Below are 24,072 nucleotides of genomic sequence, written 5' to 3'. Positions count from 1 at the left end.
TCACGCGATCAGGATGACCACGAAGAGAAAGATAGCCAGAATCACGGACACGATGATGCCCAGCAGAGCCTGGTTCTTCAAGTAGTCATCATCCGTCTTGTACTGCAGGGACATGCGGGGCTGCCCGTCCACTGGGGCGGGTGGCGGAGACAGACCCAAGCTCCAAGTTACCACTTTTCTTTAGCCTTGCACCCACCCCCACATGCGTTCACTCGGCCACCTGGGAGGGCAGGGTGGAGTTTGCCTGTCCTCCCCACGTGGTCCCTGCCCTTTCCTGCCTTCTGACCCTCCACCTATCCATTCCTCCAGGGCTGCGTCTCAGGCACCATTCTGGGCACTCGGGATCTATCCTGGAACCAAGCGGGCAAGCGTCCTCGCACTCCTGGACCTGGAGGTCTGCCACCGTGACAGTGAGAGCCTCTTGATGGGGTGGGGGTGGAAGACAGCAAGTAGGACTTGGGGAGTTCAATTTAAATTTAAGAAACACCACGCGCAAGGGAAGGGGTGCGGAATGCCCGCAATCTCCCAAGCTGGGTCCGCCTGCGTCTTAGCTGTGAACCCCGAAGGTGGCCTTGGGAGGTGAATTCTGCACCTTCCACTCTTTCCGCCCCGACTTTTCTAGCAGAAAAGCCTTTTGACTTGGCCTCCAAATAGTAACCAGAATCCAGAATCCAATCCACCTCTATAGCTACCAAACTGGTCTAGCCCCGACTCACGAGATTCCCTGTACCTTCCCCACATTTCCTCACATGGCCTCCAGAGGGCGCAGTCAACACACCACCTCCGGTCCCTCCTGAGCCGAGTCCTGCAGCGGAGGCTCCCATTGGAGTAAAAGTCCAAGCCCCCACCACAGCCCACCACGACCCACCTGGGCTCCCAAGTGACTTGTCCCGGATTCTGGCTGCCCACTTCTCTCCTTAACCCACTTGCTCTCTCTTTACGCACTCAGCGCTGGCCACGCCAGCTCACCTTCCCTGTGGTTTAATCTTGCTGGATCTCTGCACGCTATTCCCTTCGACATTCTTACTGTTCCCCTCACTCATTTTCTTAGATCTCAAAGCTCAGACCTCTTCACAGAGGCCCCTGAGTCTGCACTTCTTTAGTGACTAGGCTCCCTCTTCCAGACTCTTTCCATCAAGTCGTTCAGTTCTGTTTTCATTAGAATGCCTTTTGCTGTCTTTAATTAGTTCATTTATTTGTTCATGTAACTATCATGTAACTGTAGTTCTCAACCAGGGACAATTTTGAAGTGTGTAGAGAGATTGCTGATCATCCTGGCTGGTGTCTGGAGGACCAGACTAGGGAGGACTAGGCTAGGGAGGAGAGTAAATATCCTCCGACACACAACTCAGGCTCCACGAGGGCCGGAACTCCATCTGTCTCCCACTTCAATGATCCACAGAGTTTGGGGCATTACAGGGTGCTCAAAATATTTGTTGTTAAACTTCATAGAAAGGAAGCAGACATATGTGGAAATGGGACAGTCAATAGAACATGTCAACTCCCCATGTCACCGAGGAAAAATTAAAAGGAGACATTTCTGGATTAAAAGAAAAGTGAAAAAACGAACAATTGAATGATATGGGAAGTCCTTTTGTTGAATCCTGATTTGAACATCAGGTGTGAAAAATATTCTGATGACCATCAGAGAAGCTGATAGAGGGACTTAGAAATTATTTGCTATTGAGGGATCACTGTTAGGTTTGTTGGGTGTGGCAACAGGCATTTGATTGTGTAAGGAAATGTCCTGGAGCCAAGTATGGTGGCATATGCCTGTAATCCCAGCTATTCAGTGGGCTGAGGCAGGAGGATCACAAGTTCTAGGTCAGTCTTAGCAAATTAGTGAGACCACCTCAAAACAAAATAAAAAGAGCTGGCAATGTAGTTCAGTGGTTGAGTGCCCCCAAGGTCATTTCCAACTACTGCAAAACAAGAAAATCCTTATTTTTAGAGGCTGACACCATGAATGTGTGTGGTTTCTTTTAAAGTACTATGGCAAAGAATAAAATAGGTGAAGAAAGTGTGGAATAATAATAATAATTGTGAACATAATTTCATGGAAAGTACCATTTTAGGGAGTGTGATCAGAGAGGCTTTTCTGGAGAGAAGCCTTTGAGACCTCTATGAAGTGTGTGTGTGTTGGGGGGGAGCAGTGTGACAGAAAAGGAACAGCATGTGCAATGATCCAGCATGGCTATTCAATCCTGAAGGATGGACATGGATTCATTCTACTATTCTCTCTGCTATAAGGAGATATAGAGATTTCTGAACAAATGAATCAATCTGGCACATCTTTTTGGACTTCTAAAAATGGCAAAGGTAAGAAAAAGATATTTTTCTAGCACCTGCCACTCTGGTGTTGGGACATTGTAAAGTTCCAGAGGATTATTCACATTCAACAGAAGAGACATAGTGAGTTTCAGAATGAGGAGGCAACACCTAGGCAACGCCGTATGCAGATGGTAAGGGCAGAGCTCAAGGCTGCATGGGTAAGTCTCAAAACGCATATGCACTGCCTCCATCTCATGCACTGTCCCATGTCTCCTTAACCCAGAATCTTACCAAAGCAGAACTTTTCATTGATACACGCGGGATTGATTTTCTGGCATTTTAAACAGTCCCAGACCTCTTCTTTGAGTAAGCCTAAACAGGGGGAAGGGGGAAGTAGTAGGATGAGGTTGTGTCCAGAGAACTGGCAAGGGGCGGGAAGGAATAATGAAGAAGTGAGGGGGGGTCTCTTGGTCCTCCTTAATTTCGGAGGACCCACTGCACTGCAGAGTAAGTTGAGCAAAATGCACTGACATTTCATATAAAAAATAACCTTTGTATAATTATTGAAGAGTTAAATTGAGTTGAATTAGTCCAGTTGATCCAACATTCCATTTGTAAAGATTCAATTAAACATTTGTTAACTTTGAATTTGAATTTTTTCCTATTTTAGAACCCCAGGGGCGTAGACAGGGTGATGAGCATTCATCTGTCTTTTCCTCTAACTGTGGACACAGGAAAACTACATTTCCCAGGCTCCCCTGCATCAGGTTGCAATCATGTGATACAATTCTAGCCAATGAAAATGAACAGAGTAGTGTGTATCATTTCCTAGCCTGAAAAGAAAACATCACTTCCTAGCCTGAAAGGAAAACATGTGGTGTGATCACTATTGTCTTCTGAATCACGTTTGGAAGGTACAGTATGGGGAAGGTACAGTAAGTGGTGACTCCCGATGTTACCACTTAGAAGAGCTGCCTCTCAGTGGAATTTAGATCAGAGAGAAACAGATCCTTATAAGCCCCCACTTACATCTGGGGGCTTATTTGTTGATTCAGTACCCTATCCTATACTGATGTGACTCCCAAAATACTTTTTTGCAGGTTTCAACCACTTTATAAGTGCCCCCAAACCAAGTTTTCCTAAGTACTATGCTTGGGGCAGGGGAATTGCCCAGTGGAGTATGTGTGGTACCAGGACTTGATAAGGGGGGAGAACAGTGTAAAAACTGTGGGAAGGTAGTAGACAATAAATCCGGGACTCACGGCAAGTTTTTCGATCACAGGCTGCAAGAGAAGAGAGGGAAGTGAGTTTACTTGGGACAGCACTTTGGGGATTTAATTGGGAAGGAACCAGAAAAGGGAGGGAAAGGTGAATCTAGGCAAGGAGAGAAAAAGACTATTGAGGAGAGATGAAGGTTGAGTTGCGGGGGAGGAGAGGAAGAAGTTTGGAAGAAAAAATAGGAGAAGAGATTCAATGGGGAAAGGGAGGAAGGGATTTGGTGGAGAGAGTTGTATTGCACCTTTTGATTCATAGGATTTCAAAACTTTCTTGAGTTCCTTGGTCACTCTCTCCCTAAAGTCCACCAGTTCTTCCAGCAGAGGCCCATCTGAGAACAGAAAGACACCTTTGTGGGGTAGAGTATCCAGCAAACCCAATCCAGCAGCTTCCAATAGTTAGGATGAGGAAGTTCCTCTCCATTTACCAACAGTAACCAAGACCAGGGTTCCTTGGGAAGATACAGGTTGGACCACCCCTAATCTGAAAACCTGAAATGCTCCCAAATCCAAAAGCTGGGGGTGCATTCTGGATTTCAGAGTTTCACACTGTGGATGCTTAACTGGTAGTCTGTAAAAACAATCCAAATCTGATAAATTCTGAAGCCTGAAACACCTTTGGTCTCTGATAGTTTGGATAAGGGATGTTCAACCTGTGTAAGGCCTGGCCGATACTGCGTCTACCTTCTGATCCACTGTGGGGGCCTGCTCCAAACCACACTCTCTTGGCCTCAGTTTCTTTATCTTGTGAGTGGACTTGAAATCCTCTGCCCTAATCTTTTCTGTCTCTATGCCAATTTCTTTCTGATTTCAGTCCAATCCAGCCAATGGCTTTAGTATTACCTGGACTAGTATTGTCCAGTATGGTAGCCACTAGCCACATACTTGGATGGGCTCATCTGGGCTGAAATGTGTTTTGGGTATAAAACTGGATTTCAAAGACACAGTAATAAAAAATGTAATCATTGATCGCATGTTGAAATGGTAATATTTTTTATATTTGGTTAAATACCATATTCAAATTAATTTCACTTACTTGTTTGCTTTTTATTAAAATGTGACTATTAAAAATTTCAGATTAAGGATGTGACTCCAACTGTGAATCACATCCTGTTTCAGTGGGACAGAGCTGTTCTGTACACTAACAACTCTCAAATTTTACAACAGCCTAGAACTCTCACTGAAGTCCTGATTCATATATCCAATGACCCCCTCAAGGATATCTGAGGAATCTCAAACTCCTAAGTCTAAAACTGAATCCTGGATATTCTTGTTCAATTCAATCCCAAGTCACTGGTCTCTTAGTAGATAGAGGCACCATGATTCTAATAACATTTTGAATCTTTTGTTTTTCCTTCTGAGCAGTGGATCTCAACAGGGGATTAAAATAAACCATGCTGTAAATACATGTGCTCTCATTCAGGCTTTGATGTCCCCTCATAGAACACCGGCAGAAATTTAATGAAATTCTTAAGGGTCCAAAGATTTCTGGATATGGTTAATGAATACTGGTTCCAATGTGGATTCATCATTTGAAGATTAGAAGGCAGGCACTGACTTCTAGCTGTGGAAGTCCTAGACTCATCGACTTCTGACATAGGGCCGTTTCGTCTGTGTTGGTAACCCACTGGAGAGTGCAGCCGCCCCTCTCGTCCATCCTAGCTGCACCTTCTGGATAACCTGCTGCAGCTTCTCCAGCAGCACTTTACTGACATGGAGATGGCTTCTTTCCTTGAACCTCATGAACTAGCTTCTGCTAGGCTCTGACTTTTCTTCTGCTCTTTCCTTACCTCTGTGAGCCTTCACAGAATGGAAGCGAATTTGGTTCTCTCTCTGGATTAGTCTTTGGTTTCAGGGAATGTTGTGGCTGGTTTGATCTTCCATCCAGATCACCAAGACTTCCTCCATATCTGCAATATGGCTGTGGTGCCTTCTTCTCATTCGCGTGCTCACTGGAGTAGGCCTTTTTTGTACCAGGGATTGAACTCAGGGATACTTAACCACTGAGCCACATACCAAGCCCTTTTTTTTATATTTTATTTTGAGACAGGGTCTCACTAAGTTGCTTAGGGCCTTGCTAAGTTGCTGAGGTTGGCTTTGAACTTGTGATCCTCATGCCTCAGCTTCCTGAGCTACTGGGATTACAGGCATGAACCACCATGCCCAACTGGAATACCACTTTTGTTTTCCTCCAGGAACTTTTCCTTTGCATTTGCAATTGGCTAACTGGTGCAAGAGGCCTATCTTTTGATTGCCTTGTTGGCTTTCAACTTGCCTTCCTCACTAAGCTTAATCATTTTTAGCTTTTGATTAAAATGAGATCGGCTCTTCCTTTCACTTGAATACTTAAGAGAGTTTTGAAACGTTATTAACTGGCATAATTTCAATACTGTTGTGTCTCAGGGAATTGGGAGTTCTGAAGAGAGGAAGAGAGATAGGGGAACAGCTGGTCCGTGGAGCAGTCAGAATGCACACACACACTTTTACCAATTACAATCATACTATCTTTCATGGGTGCAGCTCATGGTGCCCCAAATAATTACAATGGTAACTTCAAAAATCACTGATCACAGATCAGTATAAAAGACAGAACAGGGGCTGGGGTTGTAGCTCAGTTGCAGAGCGCTCACCTAGCATGAGTGAGGCCCTAGTTCAATCCTCGGCACCACATAAAAATAAAATAAAGTTTATTGTGTCCACCTAGAACTAAAACAAAACTTTTTTAAAAATATTTTATTCATTTTTTTTGAGAGAGAGAGAGAGAGAGAGAGAATTTTAATATTTATTTTTTAGTTTTCGGCGGACACAACATCTTTGTATGTGGTGCTGAGGATGGAACCCGGGCCGCACGCATGCCAGGCGAGCGCGCTACCGCTTGAGCCACATCCCCAGCCCACAAAACTTTTTTAAAAAAGACAGAACAATGAAAAAGTTTGAGACACTGCAAGAATCACCAAAATGTGACCCACAGATGGGAAGTGAGCATATGCTGTTGGGAAAATGGCTCCAACAGACTCCCTGCTTGCATGGTCCCCACGAATCTTCAGTTTGTAAAAAAAAAATGCAGTATCTGTCAAGTGCAATAAAGTGAAGCAAAGAGAGTGAGGTTTGTCTACAGGCCCTGTGTAGGGTTCTCTAGGAGTGGCTGGGGATTGGGGGCGGGAGTGGTTAGTGATAGGGAACAGACAGTTGTGAGTGGTAGGAACATTAGGTGAAGGGAATAATTATATAAACTGGGCTAACTGTGCTGACCTCATATGCTTTCACTTTTAAAAAGCAATTTACCAGGGAGCTGGGGACATAGTTCAGTTGGTAGAGTGCTTGCCTTGTACGCATAAGGCCTTGGGTTCGATCCCAGCACACAAAAAAATTTGCGATCTCTCTCTCTCTCTCTCTCTCTCTCTCTCTCTCTCTCTATATATATATATATATATATATATATATATATATATATATATATATAAATTTACTCAACTGGGATTGTGCTCAGTGGCAGAGCACTTGCCTCCCATGTATGAGGCACTGAGTTTGATCCTCAGCACCACATAAAAATAAATAAATAAAATAAAGGTATCATGTCTATCTACAACTGAAAAATAGATTTTTTAAAAAAGCAATTTACCTGCAACTTGGGGCTGGGGATATAGCTCAGTTGGTAGAGTGCCCGGCTTGCAAGCACATAGGCCCTGGGTTCAATCCCCAGCACCACCACAAACAAACAAACAAAAAATTGTCCTGCAAACCTGCCTGGTTTAAGTGCAGAGGACATGTTACAGTCCTCAGCAAACTACCTGTTATCTGCAGGAGAAATATAGTCCCGAAAGGCCAATGATAAGCAGAACACAAATTGTCACTTTTGTGACCCTTATGCAGACCAGAACTCTGGGAGATAAGGATAATCCCTCCAACCACAAAACCTGTCAGAACATGTTCCAGTTAGAACTGGTTAGCGTGAGCCAAAGTGACCTGGAGTTGTCACAGCAGTGGGGACTTGAAAGTCTGATCTCATAGGAGCCTCAGCCTTTCTTCCTGTGTAAAGGGCAGCTCCCACCTGCAGGAACGGTCACCCACACCGGCGCCAGACACCCAGAGAGGGCAGACACGGTGGCTTTTGTTTTTCTAGCGGAAATGGAGGAGGGCGAGGAAGGAGCTGGGGAAGGCTTTCCAGGCTCCTACCTGACAGAGAGCTGACCTTTATGTGCCCTGTTTGGTTCTTGATAAAGGTCGCCACGCCTTCCAGTTGGTTTACCTCTGGCGGGAGAGGAGAGAAAATTCCAGAGGTTCCTTACGGAGCCCAGTGACCCCCACCCGCCTTGCTCCCGGCCGGCCCGGTCCTCCCGCTTTTGGGGAGCGATCCCGAGGCTTCCCTCGCCACCCGGCTGAGGGCCACCGGACTTCCTCCTCCAGCCCCGCACGCACCCACTTTCCCCACAAACGCGTTCATCGAGTAGTCCCTGAAGAAAGGCCCCTCCATGCCCAGCAGCAGGGCCTGCGCGCGGGCCTGCAGCCGCTCCCGGTGGAAGCGCCTGGGGATGAGCGCGGAGCGCAGCTGGCTCAGGGCGTCCTGCACCGAGTGGTCGCACTGCAGGCAGCCCCAGCCTCCACGGGCGCTCAGGCCGCAGAGCAGCACCAGGGCCAGCGCCAGAGGCATGGCGGGGGCCTTTGTGACGTCACAGGGAGGGGCGAGGCCCCAGAGGCCCCCCGGAGGGCGCTGGGGCGGTAAGGGCAGGAGCTGGCTGCGCACCTACTGTGTGCGGCACGTGGTTCTAGGAGCCAGGGAGACACTCTCTGCTCTGCTCTCCTGGAACTTCGTAATTTCTCTCAAGTGCATTCATTCCGTGTACACATATTTGTTGAACACCTACTATGTGCTAGTCCCTGTTCTAAGAACCAGATGCAGAGCTCAGACAGTGTTTTCACCCTCACGAAGGTCCCATTCACTCAAGTGTCACCAGCACACCTACTATATGCTAGGTGCCCGAGATTCACTGACCTAAGAAGCTGGGTCTTGGGGTTTAGCCTAGCAGGGGTGGGAAGGGCTGGGAGAAGAGAAAGGTCTGGCCTGGTAAACATTTAAAAATGCAATAATGACAAACTGCACTCCAGGCAGGAAGCCAATAAGCGGAGGTGGGGTCTGGGGGCTCCTGGCTCCAATCCAGTGAGTGGCACCTTTTAGATGGGAGGCCACCCCGAGGGGACTGGTGAGGGAAGTGTAGCCTGAAATTTTATCTTGAAAATTTTCAAATCAAGAGAAAAGTTGAAAGGATACTACAGTAAACAATCAAATATGCCTGTCAATACTTTGCATTTGCTGTTTCTATTTCTCCCTCTCTCTAATGTCTTAAATGACATTAAATATCAGTTTAAACAGACACTCAGTAAGGTGAAATTAATCCCTATTGCTATAATAGTTAAGCATTCATTTAATAAAGATTAAATTAATAAAAACTAAATATTAGTGTGTATATATATGGAGAGAGAGAGGGAGAGAGATGGGGGCAAGAGGGAGAGGAGGAGGAGGAGAGGGGAGGAGGAGGAGAGGGGGAGGGTGAAGAGGGGGAGGAGGAGGGAGGAGGGAGAGGAGGGGGGAGGAGGGAGGAGGAGGAGGGGGGAGGAGAAGGAGAGGGGGAGACATTGTCTTAGTTCAGGCTGCAATAAGGAAGTCACATAGATTGGGTCTCATATTCAGAATTTATTTGTCATAGTGCTGGTGGCTGGAAATGCCCCACCTGGCTGCCCATCGTCAGACCAAGGTCATCTTGGGGGGGAGCAGAAGGAGGGGGGGGGGGAATTGTCTTAGTTCCGGCTGCCATAATAAAGTGCCATAAATTGAGAGAGAGAGAGAGAGAATTTTTCAATATTTATTTTTTAGTTCTCGGCGGACACAACATCTTTGTTGGTATGTGGTGCTGAGGATCGAACCCGGGCCGCACGCATGCCAGGCGAGCACGCTACCGCTTGAGCCATATCCCCAGCCCCATAAATTGGGTTTTATAGAATTTATAAGAAGAAGGACCAAGGCCCTTCTAGAAAAATCAGTGGTTGCCACACTTAGGAAATGTAATATCAGCACTAATCCATCCACACTCAGACTTCCCAGATGCCTTCTAACCCTTTGGGTCAAGTCACCTCTTCCCAGAAGCCCTCAGATTACCGTCAGTAGAGCAGGTGTGCTGGGCACAGTTTTTCTGTAAGGAGCTGGACTGTCAATATTTTAGACGGTGGTTCCTATGTCCTCTGTCAATATTGTAAAAGGCAAGCAGCCGCAGTGAGCATGGTGGGTTTCTATAACTTCATATGTGAACCCTGAAATTTAGAATTTCATGATTTTCATACGTCACCAAATATCATTCTCTTTTGACTGTTTTGAACCATTAGAAAAGTAAAAACCTTCCTTAGTTCACAAGCCGTAGTTGGGCAACCCTTGCTCTAATTCATAATGTTGTTGGTTCGTTCATAGCACTAATTATAATATCTCTCTCTCTCTCTCTCTCTCTCTCTCTCTCTCTCTCTCTCTCTCTCCTCTCCCCCCTCCTCTCCCCTCCCCTCCCCCATTCCTTGAGACCAGGAATTATGTCTATCTTTCTTACCGTTAAGTCCCAATCCTGAGAAGAAACGTGACATATGCTAGGTGTTCAATAAATATTTATGAATGAGAAAGAAGAGGAAAAGTCAGTTTCCCTTTCTGAGCTGTTTCCCCTCTGTAAACTGGCCTCCAGGACATTCCACCTTGTTCCCAGGGTGAGGTGGTGTGAACCCATGGTCCTTCTCTTCAACATTGTAGCCACTAGTCACCCGTGCCAACTGAGAACTGGGAATGTGGGGTGACTGGCAAGCTGAACTCTTAATTTTACTTAATTTAATTTAGACCTAAAATTGAAAAAAAAAGATCTTATAGTCAGGGAAACATAGAGCAACATAATTCTTTTTTCTTAAAGATAGAGTGAGAGAGAGAGGGAGAGAGAGAATTATAATATTTATTTTTTAGTTTTTGGCGGACACAACATCTTTGTTGGTATGTGGTGCTGAGGATCGAACCCGGGCCGCACGCATGCCAGGCGAGCGCGCTACCGCTTGAGCCACATCCCCAGCCCACAACATAATTCTCGATGCAAGGAAATTAAAGTAGCTTGTCCATCGTTTTTATATTGGTTATAAGTTGAAAGGATAATATTTTGGATATATTGGATTATTTAGAATGCATTCTCATAATTAAAATCATGTCTTTCATTTCCTCTTCCGAATGTGGCTAATGAATTAAATTAAAATACATAGATTAAATTATATATAGAACTTCCATTATATTTTGATTGGACATTGCTGGCCCAGCATGTAGAGGTACCCAATACCACTCAAATTAGATGTGATTAAATTAGCTGGTTGCTAATGGACATTCTCAGGGTGTATTGGAGCCATCGTACCACGAGGGGGCGCTCACACCGAGTAAAATTCTCTCCTCTTCCCCTTGAGGGAGCTGATCTTGGCTTGCAGCTGTGGACACCTGCCCTTTCCAGCATTAGCCCGTGACAATACTAGCTAAAGCAGTGGGGGCAGTCATTTAAGATTGACGTGCACATTCTTTCTCCCTTCCCCTCTTACCATCGCCTTCCAGGCAGCTGGTTAAGAGGCTGTTATTGGTCCTAAGAAGCAGCTGTGGGAAGGGGATGAGAGACCAAGTTCACTGGCAAACCCCCTCCTTTAGGTTCCCGTCTTAGATGGGAAGAATCAGGGCACAGAACTGGCTTGGTTTCTCTGCTGAGCCATGCTGAAGAGCAATTTGGTGAGACGTACTTCAATTAAGGACCATCCAATTCCACATCCCAAGGGTTCTACCCCTTGGTAAAAGCACCTGAAGGAGTTTCCACAATTTCCCTCCAGGCACAAAGATGTTCACCACAGCGTTGCTTAGGGCAGCCGGTGTCCAGCACTGAGCGGGTGGGGGCCGTGGCAGAGGGCGGCAGCAGCCAGCAGGGACAGACCAGATTGTCCACCTGGCCACAGGAATGGATCTGAATGAAAGCCAGCACAAACCAGAGTGACACCTGTAGCTCCCTACCATTGACATAAACTCAAGAGGAAGTAATTGCATCCATTCGAAACTAAAATAAACAATGTGTAAAGAACACCTACAAACAAAAAGCCACACAGCAAACCGGATAGAAGAGTGGCTTCTGGCAGGAAGGAAAACAGAGCCATGGGGTGGTGAAGGAGGAAGTAAGAAATAAAATCAGAGCAGGACTATATGTGAGCCAGTGGTGGCTACAGTTCAGCTGGGGTCAGACTGCTTGGGTTTGAATCCTGGCTCTGTCCCTTCATAGCTGGGTAACCTCACCCTAGCTAACCTCTGTGCCTCATTTGCCTCACTCATGAAATGGGAGAGTAATCATCCATACACTGCAGGGTTGTTCTGAGGATTAAATAATATAATGTGTAGTGAGAATAGTCAGCACAATTTAGGTTACTGGCTATTTAATTTAATTCATTTATTTTTTTATGTGGTGCTGAGGATTGAACCCAGGGCCTCACACATACTAGGCAAGTGCTCTACCACTGAGCCTTAACCTCAGCCCAGGTTACTGGCTATTTTAAAAATAAGTTTTATGAACTAAAGACTATAGTTTACTTAATCTTTTCTACTTGCTGTTATTAAATATGGAAGGGAAAAAGGATACTCTTGGAGTTGTGGGGATGGGATCAGGCAGGGAAGCAAGTAGGAAAGAAAACAATGTCTTTTTGGGCTGGGGATGTGGCTCAAGCAGTAGTGCGCTTGCCTGGCATGCGTGCGGCCCGGGTTTGATCCTCAGCACCACATACCAACAAAGATGTTGTGTCCGCCGAGAACTAAAAATAAATATTAAAAAAAAAAAAGAAATCAATGTCTTTGGATGTGAACATGGGGCTTCCTGAGTCTGGCAGGGATAGGGGATGTGAAAGATGTCATATTAGTCAGTATGGAATGGGTTATGCTGATGTAATAGGCATCCCCAATATCTCAGTGACTTAAAACAATATTTTTTTTCTCACTTATATCATGATAGTTGGCTGGTCTGGAGTCCTCCAGAGAGAAAAAAGGTGAATCTCACAGTCATCTTAAATGCTTTCACTCACAAATGACAGCTGCTTATTGACTCAGCTGAGTCACATGGCCACACCTAACTTCACAAGCGTGAGCAAGAACAATCGTTTAGGTGCCCGGAGGAGACAAAACTGGAGAATTTGTGAATAGCTCAAACTCTCTTTGAGTTTAGGGATCTAAGAACCGAGACAACTTGTGCCTGAAGTCTGGCTCACAGAGAAGGTGAACTGTCAGAGAAGCTCTCTCATGCCTCATGGTTGGAGAGTGTAATAGTCACTCATTGCTGCACACCAAATCCCCCCAAAACACAGTGTCTAGAAGCAACAAGAAATGCCTATCCTAAGGTTGCAGTTAAAATGTCAGCCAGTGCTGCAGTGCATGCAGAGGCAAGACAGCGCTGGAGAATCTGCTTTCTGATGGTGCACTGGCAGGGTGTGATTTCAAGAAACGGGGAATTAGGCTCCACCTTTTAAAGGGAGGAAGGTCAAAGTTTGTGGGTATATTTTAAAGCCACCCCAGGCTGCCATGTGATGGAATGATAGTGTGTGAGTTGGAGACAGCTCTGTTAATGTTCTATAGGCTCATGTGCCTTAAGCAGGTACTAATTGTCAGGCACTGTTCTAGGTATGTATTTGTGTGAATTCCAGTTACTCTGCCAACAGTCACGTGTGGCACCTACAATACTGAAATTTGTTGAACGTTTACTATGTGTCCTGAGCACTTCATATGTATTAAGTCATTTAATCCTCACGACTGGGTGAGACAGGTACTGTCCTTACCTCCAGTGATAAATGAGGAAGCAGAAGCTCAGAGAGTTTAAGTTACTATTCTAAGGTGGCTCAGCTGGCTAGTTAAAGAAGTAGAATTGGAACCCAGGCAGTGTGTCTGCTGCTCTAATATTTGTATTTGCAGAAGATTTTCTGGATTCCGTGAACCTTGTGTGGTCATTCCGTAGACCTTGTGTGGTCATTCCGTAGAAGCGTGTGTTTTGCTGTCTTGGAGGTCTGCCTTATCATATTTAATTCACACACCACTTGTTAATGTTTGGATTCCCACTTGACAGGCTTGGCGGGACCCAATACGCGCAGGCAGAGGCAGAGGCAGGTGTGGGGCTGCGGGAAAGCCCTGCTGGCCTGAGGCAGAGGAAGGAATGCGGGGAAACGGCTCGAGGGACCTGGCCGCCCGCCCGGCGGAGGAGGAGAGGGGATTAGAGCACGCGGTTCCGGTACCAGCCGGGAAAGCCGTTCCCACCGTCCACCGCTGGCCGGGCCCTCCCCCACTCCCTACTGCATTGTCGCAAAAACAGTGGCCCATTCTCCCGCACGCTGCAGGGGCTGCACCGGGACAGCCGCGCGGAAAATCTGCTGGGCAGGACCCAGGAGAGCCGGCCGCGTGCACACGCCGCGCGGTCGTGCGGGTGAGACGTGGGCGCTGCCAGCCGCGGGACCCGCGGGCAGGGACCCACGCAGCAGCGCTCACTGCGGGGAGCCCCCGGCTGGGAACCGGCCGGACACCCACCCAGCAGGCCCTCCAGACAGACCCACCTGCTCACCCGTGGAACCGCCCAGGGCCGCGGGGACGAGATGCCCGCACAACGACCTGGGGACCTCGACGTGAGGTTGAGCGGAACCCCCCAGGGCCCATCAATGACCACCGGCAGCTCGAGACTGGTGAGGGGTGCCAGGGGCTACGCCGCCGCCCGCCACCCGCCGCCCGCCTCCTTGCGGGGCGCAGCGGAGGAGGGACGTGGTCTGCGGCGGGACCGGGGGCTCTGACCCCGGCTGAGGTCGAGCCTCTGTGCGGGGGACCACGAGGAGTTCATTTTATATTCATTAGTGAAACTGCACGTCGTGGCTCTGTGATCATTTTATGCTATGAGGACAAATGACGTGATCCAGCTGACACCTTTGAAAGCGGCGGTAGAACACACACGTTCGCCCAAGTTCACCATCTTCACCACCTCCCAGTCCGGGTGGTGAACACGTCAAGCGTGTTCAGTGTTGCACGATTGTCCTCTCCGGAACTTTCCAACCTTGCCACTTTCCCTCGGTCCTTTCCCCTCCCGTGGCCCCGGGCACTCGGCATCTATTTGCAGCGTCTGCCCCTCTGCGGGGCTCCTTTCATTTTGCGCAGTGTCTGCAGAGCCGAGTAGGATCGCCCACCGGGAATTCCTCCCTTTTTAAGCGGAGGGAGCCACCTTGCTTCGCCCAGCCGCCCCTCGAGGGGTCTCTTGGGTTGCTTGCACATTATATTTTATAGCCTTTTCTGGATGTGTGACATATTTCACAATAAAAAGTTTCAAAAATAAAATAATATGCTCTGTTATTTGCTGAGTAAATTGTGCGCACACACCCACACCCACACACACCCCAGGGTAGGCCTGGGTGTTGCCCTAGGCGAAGGTGGGACCCATGCCCTGTCTCCTGGGTCACTTCTCCCCTAGTTCAGTGACTCTCACGCCCACAGGCAGGTCAGGACCCCACCCAGCTTCCTCTCTCCATCAACCACCCAAGGGCGGCTCTACCAATCTCTGCTCAGTCACTAGGGGGCTGGGAGGCTGCCCCTGGGGTCAAAGTGCCAGGGTGTGAGGGACAACAGGTTGACCACCTGTCTCAGCTGTCTCTCCCGTTCCTCTCACTCTGTGGCTCATTCCGTGTTTTTCTCTTTGTGTCTGTTCTTCCTACCTGTGATCTGTCCCTTTCTCTCTGGGCCTCTGCCCCCCACCATCTCTGAGTCTCTGTCCCCCCTCTGAATCTCAGTATTTCTGTCTCTCCTTTCCCAGTTTGCCCTCCCTCTTGCCCTCTCACCTGTCAGAGTAAAGTGGGGAGTCAGGGGTGGGACCTGGAATTGAACCCAGGCTACCTGGCCCCAGATCTAGGCTCCTAACCCTGTGTCTGAGGCCTCTCTGGATTTCCAGGTCTCCACACATCTCAGGTTTGGGGCTGGAGGGTTCTTCCTGGTGCCCCCCGCAGTGCACTGTAGGTTATTGAGCAGGAAACTTGGCCTCCACCCACCAGATGCCAGGAGCATCATCCCTTGCAGATTCTGGAGCACCCTGGGACCTGCTCCCCACTTCTGCTACATCCCTTTGCCCAGGATACCCTCCCCATCATCCTTGCTCCACCCTAGGTCCCAGGTTAGCATATGCCCTTTGACCCAGCCAATTTTAGGAATTTTGCCTCCGATAACACTCACTCGATAACACTCACTCGTAAGCTCAGAGAACTAAGCAAAAGGGTGTTCATTGCAGCACTCCCAATCTTAGCATTGGGGGAAATGACCTCTATGTTCACTGGGCCCTGGGGGGGCGCTGTTAGATAAATCCCAGGAAGAGGCTGTTAAAACTCAAATGTGAGAGCTGAACACTGTCACAGGTAGAACCCTCCTTGAGATATAGCACAAAGGGAAAATGCAGGGGGCAAAACCAAGTGTGTTCTGTGCTCTGCCCCTCCCTCACTTGCTGTGAGATCTCCAGAAAATTGCCTCCCCTCTCTGAGGCTCCATTTCCTCACATGTAAAATGGGAGAGTTCTAATTTCAAAAGTTGCAGTGAACACTAAATAATAAAACATGTAAAGAACCACAGAGGGCATACAGTAAGCATTCAAAAAAGGGTGTTTTAGCTTTTAATGTTAATATAGAGGTTGGCCAAGGTCTCCTGTGAAGGGCCGGATGGTGAGCACTTTGGACTCTCTCTTGCGATAACTCAGCCCTGTTCTTGTAGTGCAGGAGCTGTTGGTGGCAGCGTGTAGACGAACGGGTGCAGCTGTATTCCAGCAGCATTGTATTCAATAGACACGAGGCCCCTGGGCCACAGTTGGCCAGCATTTGTACTGGAACCGAAAAGAGGCAATAATGTACTTTTACAGGCTTTGGATGCCTAAAAGCCTCATGGAAGTATTTGCAAGAAATTTTGTTTACCTGTAGAAATAGCTTCTGGGTATTTAGGTGGGAGGGAACTTTTGTTGTATATCCCCAATTTTTTCACTATGTACATACACTATTTTGGTCCAAAATTTGGAGCTTGATTTATGGCACAGCCTTTCATAAGAAATAAAAGTATTAAAGATGGTAAGGCATTGTGCAATTATCAAAAGCTAATTATTATCTGTCCCTCTGAGACAAGAGGTCATAGTCTCAGTCTAAAAGAGGCGTCTATAAACTGCACATTAACTCTCTGACATAATGAGCTCTTAGGTGTGGTTTTGAGTTGCAGAGTTTGGCTGTCATAAGTGACATTTAAGTCATTCATGCTGGAATCACTCTCAGGAATGGTGCTGGGGTTAATAATGAGAGGGTATGACTTCAAATACTCACACTGCTTTTATGGAATTGATAAGTGATTGTTCATTACACATTCACCAGTATAGCTAAAATGAGAGACACTGCCAATTCCAAGTGTTGACAGGGATGTGGAGCAACTAGAACTCACACACCGCTGCAAGGGGTGCCACACGGTGCAGCCACTTCATGACATCATTTGGCAATTTCTTGTAAAGGGAAGCAAGCACACTCCTTTGACTCAATGTCACTCCTGGGAATTCACCCTGGAGAAGAAAGCTTGTGTTCATAAAAAGACTAGTGCAAGAATGTTCACAGTAGCTTTATTCACAGTAATCATAATTGGAAATGATGCAAATGTCCTTCAGTAGGTGAATGGCTGCAAAGACTGTAGTGGATCCACAGAGCAAAATGCTCAGCTCTAAACAGGACGAACCACCGAGACACACAACGTGGATGAATCTCAAATGCAGAGTGGAAGCAGTCAGTCACAAAAGATAGTAGACTGCACCCACCATTCTGTGCAAAGAAACGGTAAAGCAGATCTATAGGGACAGGAGCAGATTAGCATTGCTTCTGGAAGGTGAGCAGGAGTATTGACTGGGACAGGGCACAGGGGAGCCCTCAGAGGGACTGGAAATGACCCACTCTTGGTCTGAGCAGCAGCCCCAAGGGTGTGTTCAATTTGTACAAACTCATTGATCTGCACACTTAAGAGTCATGGACATTACTTACACCACAATTTCAAAGTAAGACAAATAAACAAGAAATCCACTTTAAAAGATAGCATCTTTATGAAATTTGGCCTGTCTTGAAATTCAGTTTGCACTGGTCCCTGGCAGTTGATAGAGTGCTTAACCTGTGAGTTCTGTTTCACCCACAAAATATTTCTCACTCAGTTTGAGTTTACATTAATTGTTCCAGGGGTGCAGCTGATGAGTAAATTGAAAGAAGGTCATACTGCATCTTGCTGAGACCACCAAGAGTTGGCTGCCATTTTGGAAGAAAAATCCCACACGTGACAGCAAAGCTGTCAGTTGGTAATATAAGTGCCAGGTCAGGCTGGCTTGGTAGCTCTCACTTTCAGGACAATTGTATTATCCCATGGGTAATAATAATTGTATAACCCATCTGGCTGCTTCATTATTTCACATAAGTCAGTGATTCTCATGCTTTAAAGTGTACACAAATTCCCTGGGCATGGGTATGAAGTGCAGATTATGATTTGCTGGGTCTGGGCTCAGGCCTGAGAGTCTACATTTCTACCAAGTTTCAAGGAGTTGCTGATGCTTCTGGTCACTTTGGGAGTAAGCCTCTGGGCAGTTTCTCATCCTTGGCACTAGTGACCTTTGGGGCTGGATGATTCTTTGTTGTAGACACTCTCCTGTGCATTGTAGGATGTTGACAGCATCCTTGGCCCCTACCCACTAGATATCAGCAAACTTCACCACCAGTCATGACAATTAAAATTATCTCCAGACATTGAAAAATAATTTCTGAGGGACACAGGGTTGAGAATCACTGATCCAATATCATAATGACAATAGCATGAAATAGTCAGAATAAAGTGGGTCATGCTGCAGTAACAAGCAAACCCCAAATCTCAAAAAGACATCACACTGCAAATATGTTTCTTCTTTGTGCTAATGCCTTCAAAGTTGACTCAGGGCTTCACTTCCACAACCTTGCAGTCTTGCCTATTGCACCCAGGCTGAGGAAACATCTACTCTTGGGATTCTGCTGCCAGTCATTAAGTAGAGGAAGAAAGCAAGCATTTATTGCTCCTAGAAATGGCACCTATTTCCATTCTCATTTCATTGGCTGGACCAAGTCACACTTCAGGAAGTATACAATCTTATGTACTTGGAGGAGAAATAAACAAAATATCTGTGAGCAGTTTGTCATCTTGCCTCAACATGTGCATAATGAAGTTCATATTATTTTATTATAAATTACCCTCACTTTATCCTTTGTTTGGTGATTAATTGAATTTTTAAAATTATATGTGAATTTCATTTCAGCAAAGTCAAGGGGAATAACAAAACATTTGTTATAAAAAGAGGACGTTATCATGCCAAGCAACAGAGTGTGTGTGTGTGTGTGTGTGTGTGTGTGTGTGTGTGTGATCAAAACCCATGCACTAATGCAGGGACTGACAAACTGCAGCTTGAGAGCCAAAACTGTATTGCAGCCTGTTCTTATATGGTCCAGATATAAGAATGGCTTATATACTTTTGAAGGATTGTTAAAAAAAGAAAAGAAAAGAAAAGAAAACATGTAAGAAAGATTGTATGTGACCTGCAAATTTGAAGTATTTACTACTGGTCTTTACAGAAAAAGTGAGACAACCATGTTCTAGAACATTCTTAAGGGTCATATGGTAACTATGCCAAACTGGAAACTAGGAAAACACCCACCCTCCATTAAATAGAAAGACTGCTGTTATTTGTGTTTTTGTCACAGAATGCCACACAGCAGGGGTGAACAAACTTCTCCTAAGGGCGGAGAGTAAATATTTTTAGCTTTCTGGACATAAGGTCACTTCTGCAGCCACAGGCCACTGCAAGGGGAAGGGCGAGGCTGTGTTCTAGTAAAGCTTCACTTACTCAAGTAGGCAACGGGCCAGGTGGGGCCCCCAGACCCCGCGGTCCCACAAGCAGCATGGACAACAGGGTGGAACCTACTTCACTGGAGATGGTCAGACTCAAGAGCACAGATTGCACGGTCCACCCAGGGAAATCCAAGAGCAGGAAGAATCTGAGGTGTTAGGAGTGGGACAGTGGTGACCGTGGGGGAGGGGGCACCAGGAGGCTTCAGGGCTGGAGTCTGTCTGCTTCCCAGTCTGGGTGCTGGTTTCACGGGAGAGTTGGCGAGTGGCGATCCCCTGAGCCGTATGTTTATGACGTGTCCTCTCTTTGGTGTGCATGTTGTTCTAAATGAAGGTGGCAGGGGCGTTGGTCGTGACAGCGTGAGACCTGGCAGAGCGGCTGGTGCTCAGCCGGGGCACAAACTCTCCCTGGAATCAGGATCTGATGGCCTCTCTCCTCACAGCTGTCAGGGCTGCTCAGAGCTGCTGATTTAGTTAATTTGACACGGCGGAAACATTCTTGGGTTGTTAGGGGACCCCGCCTCAGTGACTCCTCCTGATGAATCTCACCAGGAAATGAGAGGGGACAAAAATTAAAAACAATTGAAATACCTCTGAGATGCCGAGGGAAATGTCTTAAATGCCAGGCAGTGAAATCCATGCCCTTCCCTCCTGAGGAAAGCTTCGTTCACATGTCTCCCTTGGGTCTGTGACTCATGTCCCTTGCACCAAGAGGCCTCCCCAGGCCACCTGATCTAGGGGAGCAGCTCCTCAGGCCACCACTTCCTGGCTCTCTTTTCTGCTTCTTATTTGACATTCATGTGTCTTAGTGGTTAAATTGTGTGTCCTCCAAGACAAAATAATACAACAGAAGAATTGTCACCCTAACCTCCAGGACCTCTCGGCAGGTGAACTTTGTTAACTGGGAAGAAAGACTACTCCAGAGGCAAAAGGAAATAGATTTTATTTGGGAAACAAAGAATTGCAATCAAGATCCCCTGCATCAGGGCAGGCCTAAGGCCGGCTCAGGAGAGGGTTTCCACAGAAAGTTGTCTCTGAAAAATCTGTCTTGATTGGTTAGTTGATTGGGGTACTCCCAGCTGAGAGATGGGGAAGGCCATGGATATTGATTTCTATTGTTTATCCATCTATTGGAATATTCTGTGGTCGGGCCTTTAGCCGATGTGAGTGAAATCCTCTCCCCTTGAGACCCCTCTTAGAAAGTATAGGCTTAGTCACTTCATTTTCTTTCATACCTTCTTCAGAAACAGTCATTGAAGATGTCATTAGTTCAGATGAGGTCAGGCTAGAGCAAGGTGGGCCCCAACTCCAATACAATTGGTGCCATTTAAAAAAGAATACTGTGTGAAGACAGATATACAAGAAGGACCATGTGACAAGGAAAGTGGAGACCTCAGTGATGTGGCCACGAGACAAAGAGGGACAATGGTTCCAAGCAACCACAGAAGCTGGGAGAGATGGCAAAGATTTCAGAGGAGGCTTGACCCTGCTGACACCTGGATTTTCATACTTCAGCTGTTAGAATTAGAAGACAATACATTTCTGTTGTTCTAAATTAGATTGTTTGTGTGCGTGTGTGTGTTTTTTTTTTTAACAGGTTGTCTTAGGAAATCAATATAGTGTGTATCACCATCTAACTTACTTATCTTGCTTATTCTCTTTCTCACCTGTTGGGGTATAAAATCCAAGAAGGAAAGGGATTTTTTTTTAATCTGTCTTGATCACTGCTGTGCCTCAGAGAAATAGCACAGGGCTTGTTCCTAGTAGGTGTTCAATAAATATTGAATAAATTTATTGGTTCATTCTGAAACTGTAGACTGAGCATTTTCTTTCTACCAATGCACTGTGGGGACAAAAACAATTACAAAACCCACATGAAAATACCTAGACAAGTCTGCATTTAATACAGACTGGAAAAGGAAGCTCTGGAGATTCTGTGAGCAGAGTAGTGAGTGTTGGGCGATTAGAGAATTTTTTTATATTTATTATTTTTTTTTTAGTTTTAAGTGGATATAATATCTTTATTTTATTTTTATGTGCTGCTGAGGATTGAACCCAGTGCTTCACAGGTACTAAGCAAGCACTCTACCACTTGAGCCACAACCCCAGCCCCGAGAGAGAATATTTCAAGGAGGAATCAGGAGCTAGCATTTGCAGCTGGTATTATGGGTCAAAAGATGTCCCCCTCTCCCCCAAAAGATGTTGAAGTCCTAACCCTTAGTACCTGTCAGTGTAATCTTATTTGGGAATACAGCCTTTTCAGATAACCCAGTTAAGATGAGGTCCTTAGAGGGCCCCCAACCCAACATGACCAGTGTCCCTTATAAGAAAGGGGAAACTTGAATACAGACACATGCAGAAGGAGGATGAGGAGGAGATGCAGGGCGAAGCCATATGTAGTTCAAGGAATACCTCAGGCCATAAGGAGCTAGGAGAGAGGCCTGGTACTGACCCTTGTCATAGCCGTAGGTGGTCACCAACCCAAATGACCCTTTTATTTTAAACATCTAGCCTCCAGACTGTGAGACAAGCGATTTCTCTTGTTGGAGGCACCCAGTTTGTGGTATTTGGTTATGTCAACCCTAGCAAGCTAATATGGATGGGGAAAGATTCGGATGTGTGGGGAAGGGTTCAGCCTGTCAGTGGCACACAGTCAGGATACCATGGAGCTTCTACAAGGAACACACAATTTAGTTTCATGTAGAGCTACAGGGTGCTGCATCCTGAGGAACCCAACCTTGGCCTTCTCAGTTTCAGATTTGTCTCCATTTTCCAGGTGACCTGAAACCATGCTGGGTCTTTCAGTAGAAGGTGATTGAAAGTAGGGGACTGGTCACCTTGGGGAGCCAAGCTGTGCACAGGGAGGCTTCCAAGAGAGAGGCTGAGGGTGGAACACAGCACTCTGTAGTTTTTTAAGTTCTCCAGGTGATTTCCAGATTTGTTCAAGTTCAGACCCTGGGCTTGCTGCCCAAAATATGGTCTATGGAGAATCGGAATCTGCTGATTTATGAGGGATTGAGGAGTTCACTATATGTGATTCATTTTCTTTTAATTTTTCCTTTTGAAATAATTTCAAACAATGAAAAAGTTGCAAAAATAGTGCAAAGAAGCCCCATGTACTCTTCACCCAAGATTCTTTGAATGTCCCCACCTTAAAAATGATCAAAACCTTGAAATTAGCACTGTAACATTCCTATGAATTAATTCCTTTGTCAAATTCCACGGAGATTCCCTCTCATGTCTTTTTTTTTCTGGTCTGGGGTCTCACTGTGCATTTAGAAATCAGGTCTTCTTAATCTCCCCCAGCGTGTGGGGCCTCAGCCATGGTCTTTCTTTGATGGTCAAGATCTCGGCTCTTTCTAGACGTACTGGCCACCCAGTTTGTAGGCTGTCCCTCGGCTCAGCTTTGGCTGTTGTTTTCTTTACGGTTGGACCCCGGCCACGCACCTTGGGCAGTAATGCTATGGCAGTGATGCTGTGTCCTTCTCCCTGCAGGACATTGGGATCCCTGGCCCTGGAAGGTGACATCACTGATGATACAACTTTGATCACTTACCTATGATGCTGTCTTCCTCACTTTTTCCCTGGAAAGTTCCCATTCTGCACACAGGGTTCATTTGAGGTTGACGGTCCTGAGTGCCTATGACATGCTAGGTTCTGGCCTGATGTCGTGGTTACGAAGAATAAGAATTTGCCCTTCTGGAGATCGACTCTCAAAAGGAAAGTTTAGGAGAGGTGGTCAGCAACTCCTAACAGACCAGGTCAACAGGGCAGAGCCTCAGAGGAGGTGTGACCTGGCTTATCTGAAGGAATCAGGGGAGGCTTCTGGGAAGATGAGATGTATGATTTGAAGGCTGAGTAGGAGTTCACCAGAGATGGAGAAAGAGAGTTCTCGGTAAAGGGGAATGTGCTTTTGCAAAGAAACAGAACATTTCCAATGCCACACGGAAAGACTGGGATATCGTCCTACAAATACTGGGGGGCTGTGGGAGGGCTGTGAGCAGAGGCGGGCAGAATCAACACTGGGTGTAGAAAGACCCTCCAGAATGTGTGAGTGTCGGGGGATGGGCTGGAGGGGTGAATCGGAGGCCTGGAAGGAGGCTGGGGCAAGGGACCAGGTGGGAGAGGCTTGAACTGAGGCTGTGCCCATGAGGGTAGGGAGCAGGAAAACCACCCGCAGGGCTTGGGCGAGGGGTGCGGCAGTGAGGATGTGCCCCTATATCTGACACCGGCTCTGCTCACTGGGAGAGGCCCTGTTCTGTGAGGGGAAGGGCCAGCCTTAGAGCAGGTTTGGCAGGGGAGATAATGAGCCCTGTTCTAGCATCTCAGAGAGATCTCCTCCCCAGATGGCTGGCCCTGGGGGTGTGCAGAGCTTACCCAGTGCACCCCTCAGGTCTTTGGAAAAGAAGGGGCCTGGGTGAGTGTCCTCTCTCCTGCTGGTCCTAATTCCCTGAGAATAAACACATGTCAGATAACGCAGTCCAGAAGGTCCTGGCGCTCAGGAAGCACTCATTAGACGGTTAGTTGTGTAGTTTTGCAAATGTAACGAGTACTTACAAAGTG

The 24,072-nt window shown here is 46.8% G+C and overlaps 1 protein-coding gene across 1 annotated transcript; it reads right to left on the bottom strand.

The window, feature by feature from the left end:
• On the bottom strand, window positions 1–8,196 carry IZUMO2 (IZUMO family member 2; the record flags this gene model as incomplete). The annotated part of the gene is made up of 5 exons (XM_081273670.1): window positions 1–131; window positions 2,563–2,643; window positions 3,419–3,554; window positions 3,696–3,934; window positions 7,965–8,196. 5 exons carry the CDS (start codon window positions 8,194–8,196, stop codon window positions 1–3), a joined length of 819 nt encoding a protein of 272 aa, XP_081129796.1.
• Between the last annotated feature and the right edge of the window lie 15,876 nt (window positions 8,197–24,072).

The sequence above is a fragment of the Spermophilus citellus genome (assembly GCF_964194105.1).
Source record: "Spermophilus citellus genome assembly, chromosome: 18".
Taxonomy (NCBI): Eukaryota; Metazoa; Chordata; class Mammalia; order Rodentia; family Sciuridae; genus Spermophilus; species Spermophilus citellus.
The sequence above is the reverse complement of the archived record's forward strand: the minus strand, read 5'-3'. Positions and strand labels throughout refer to the sequence as shown.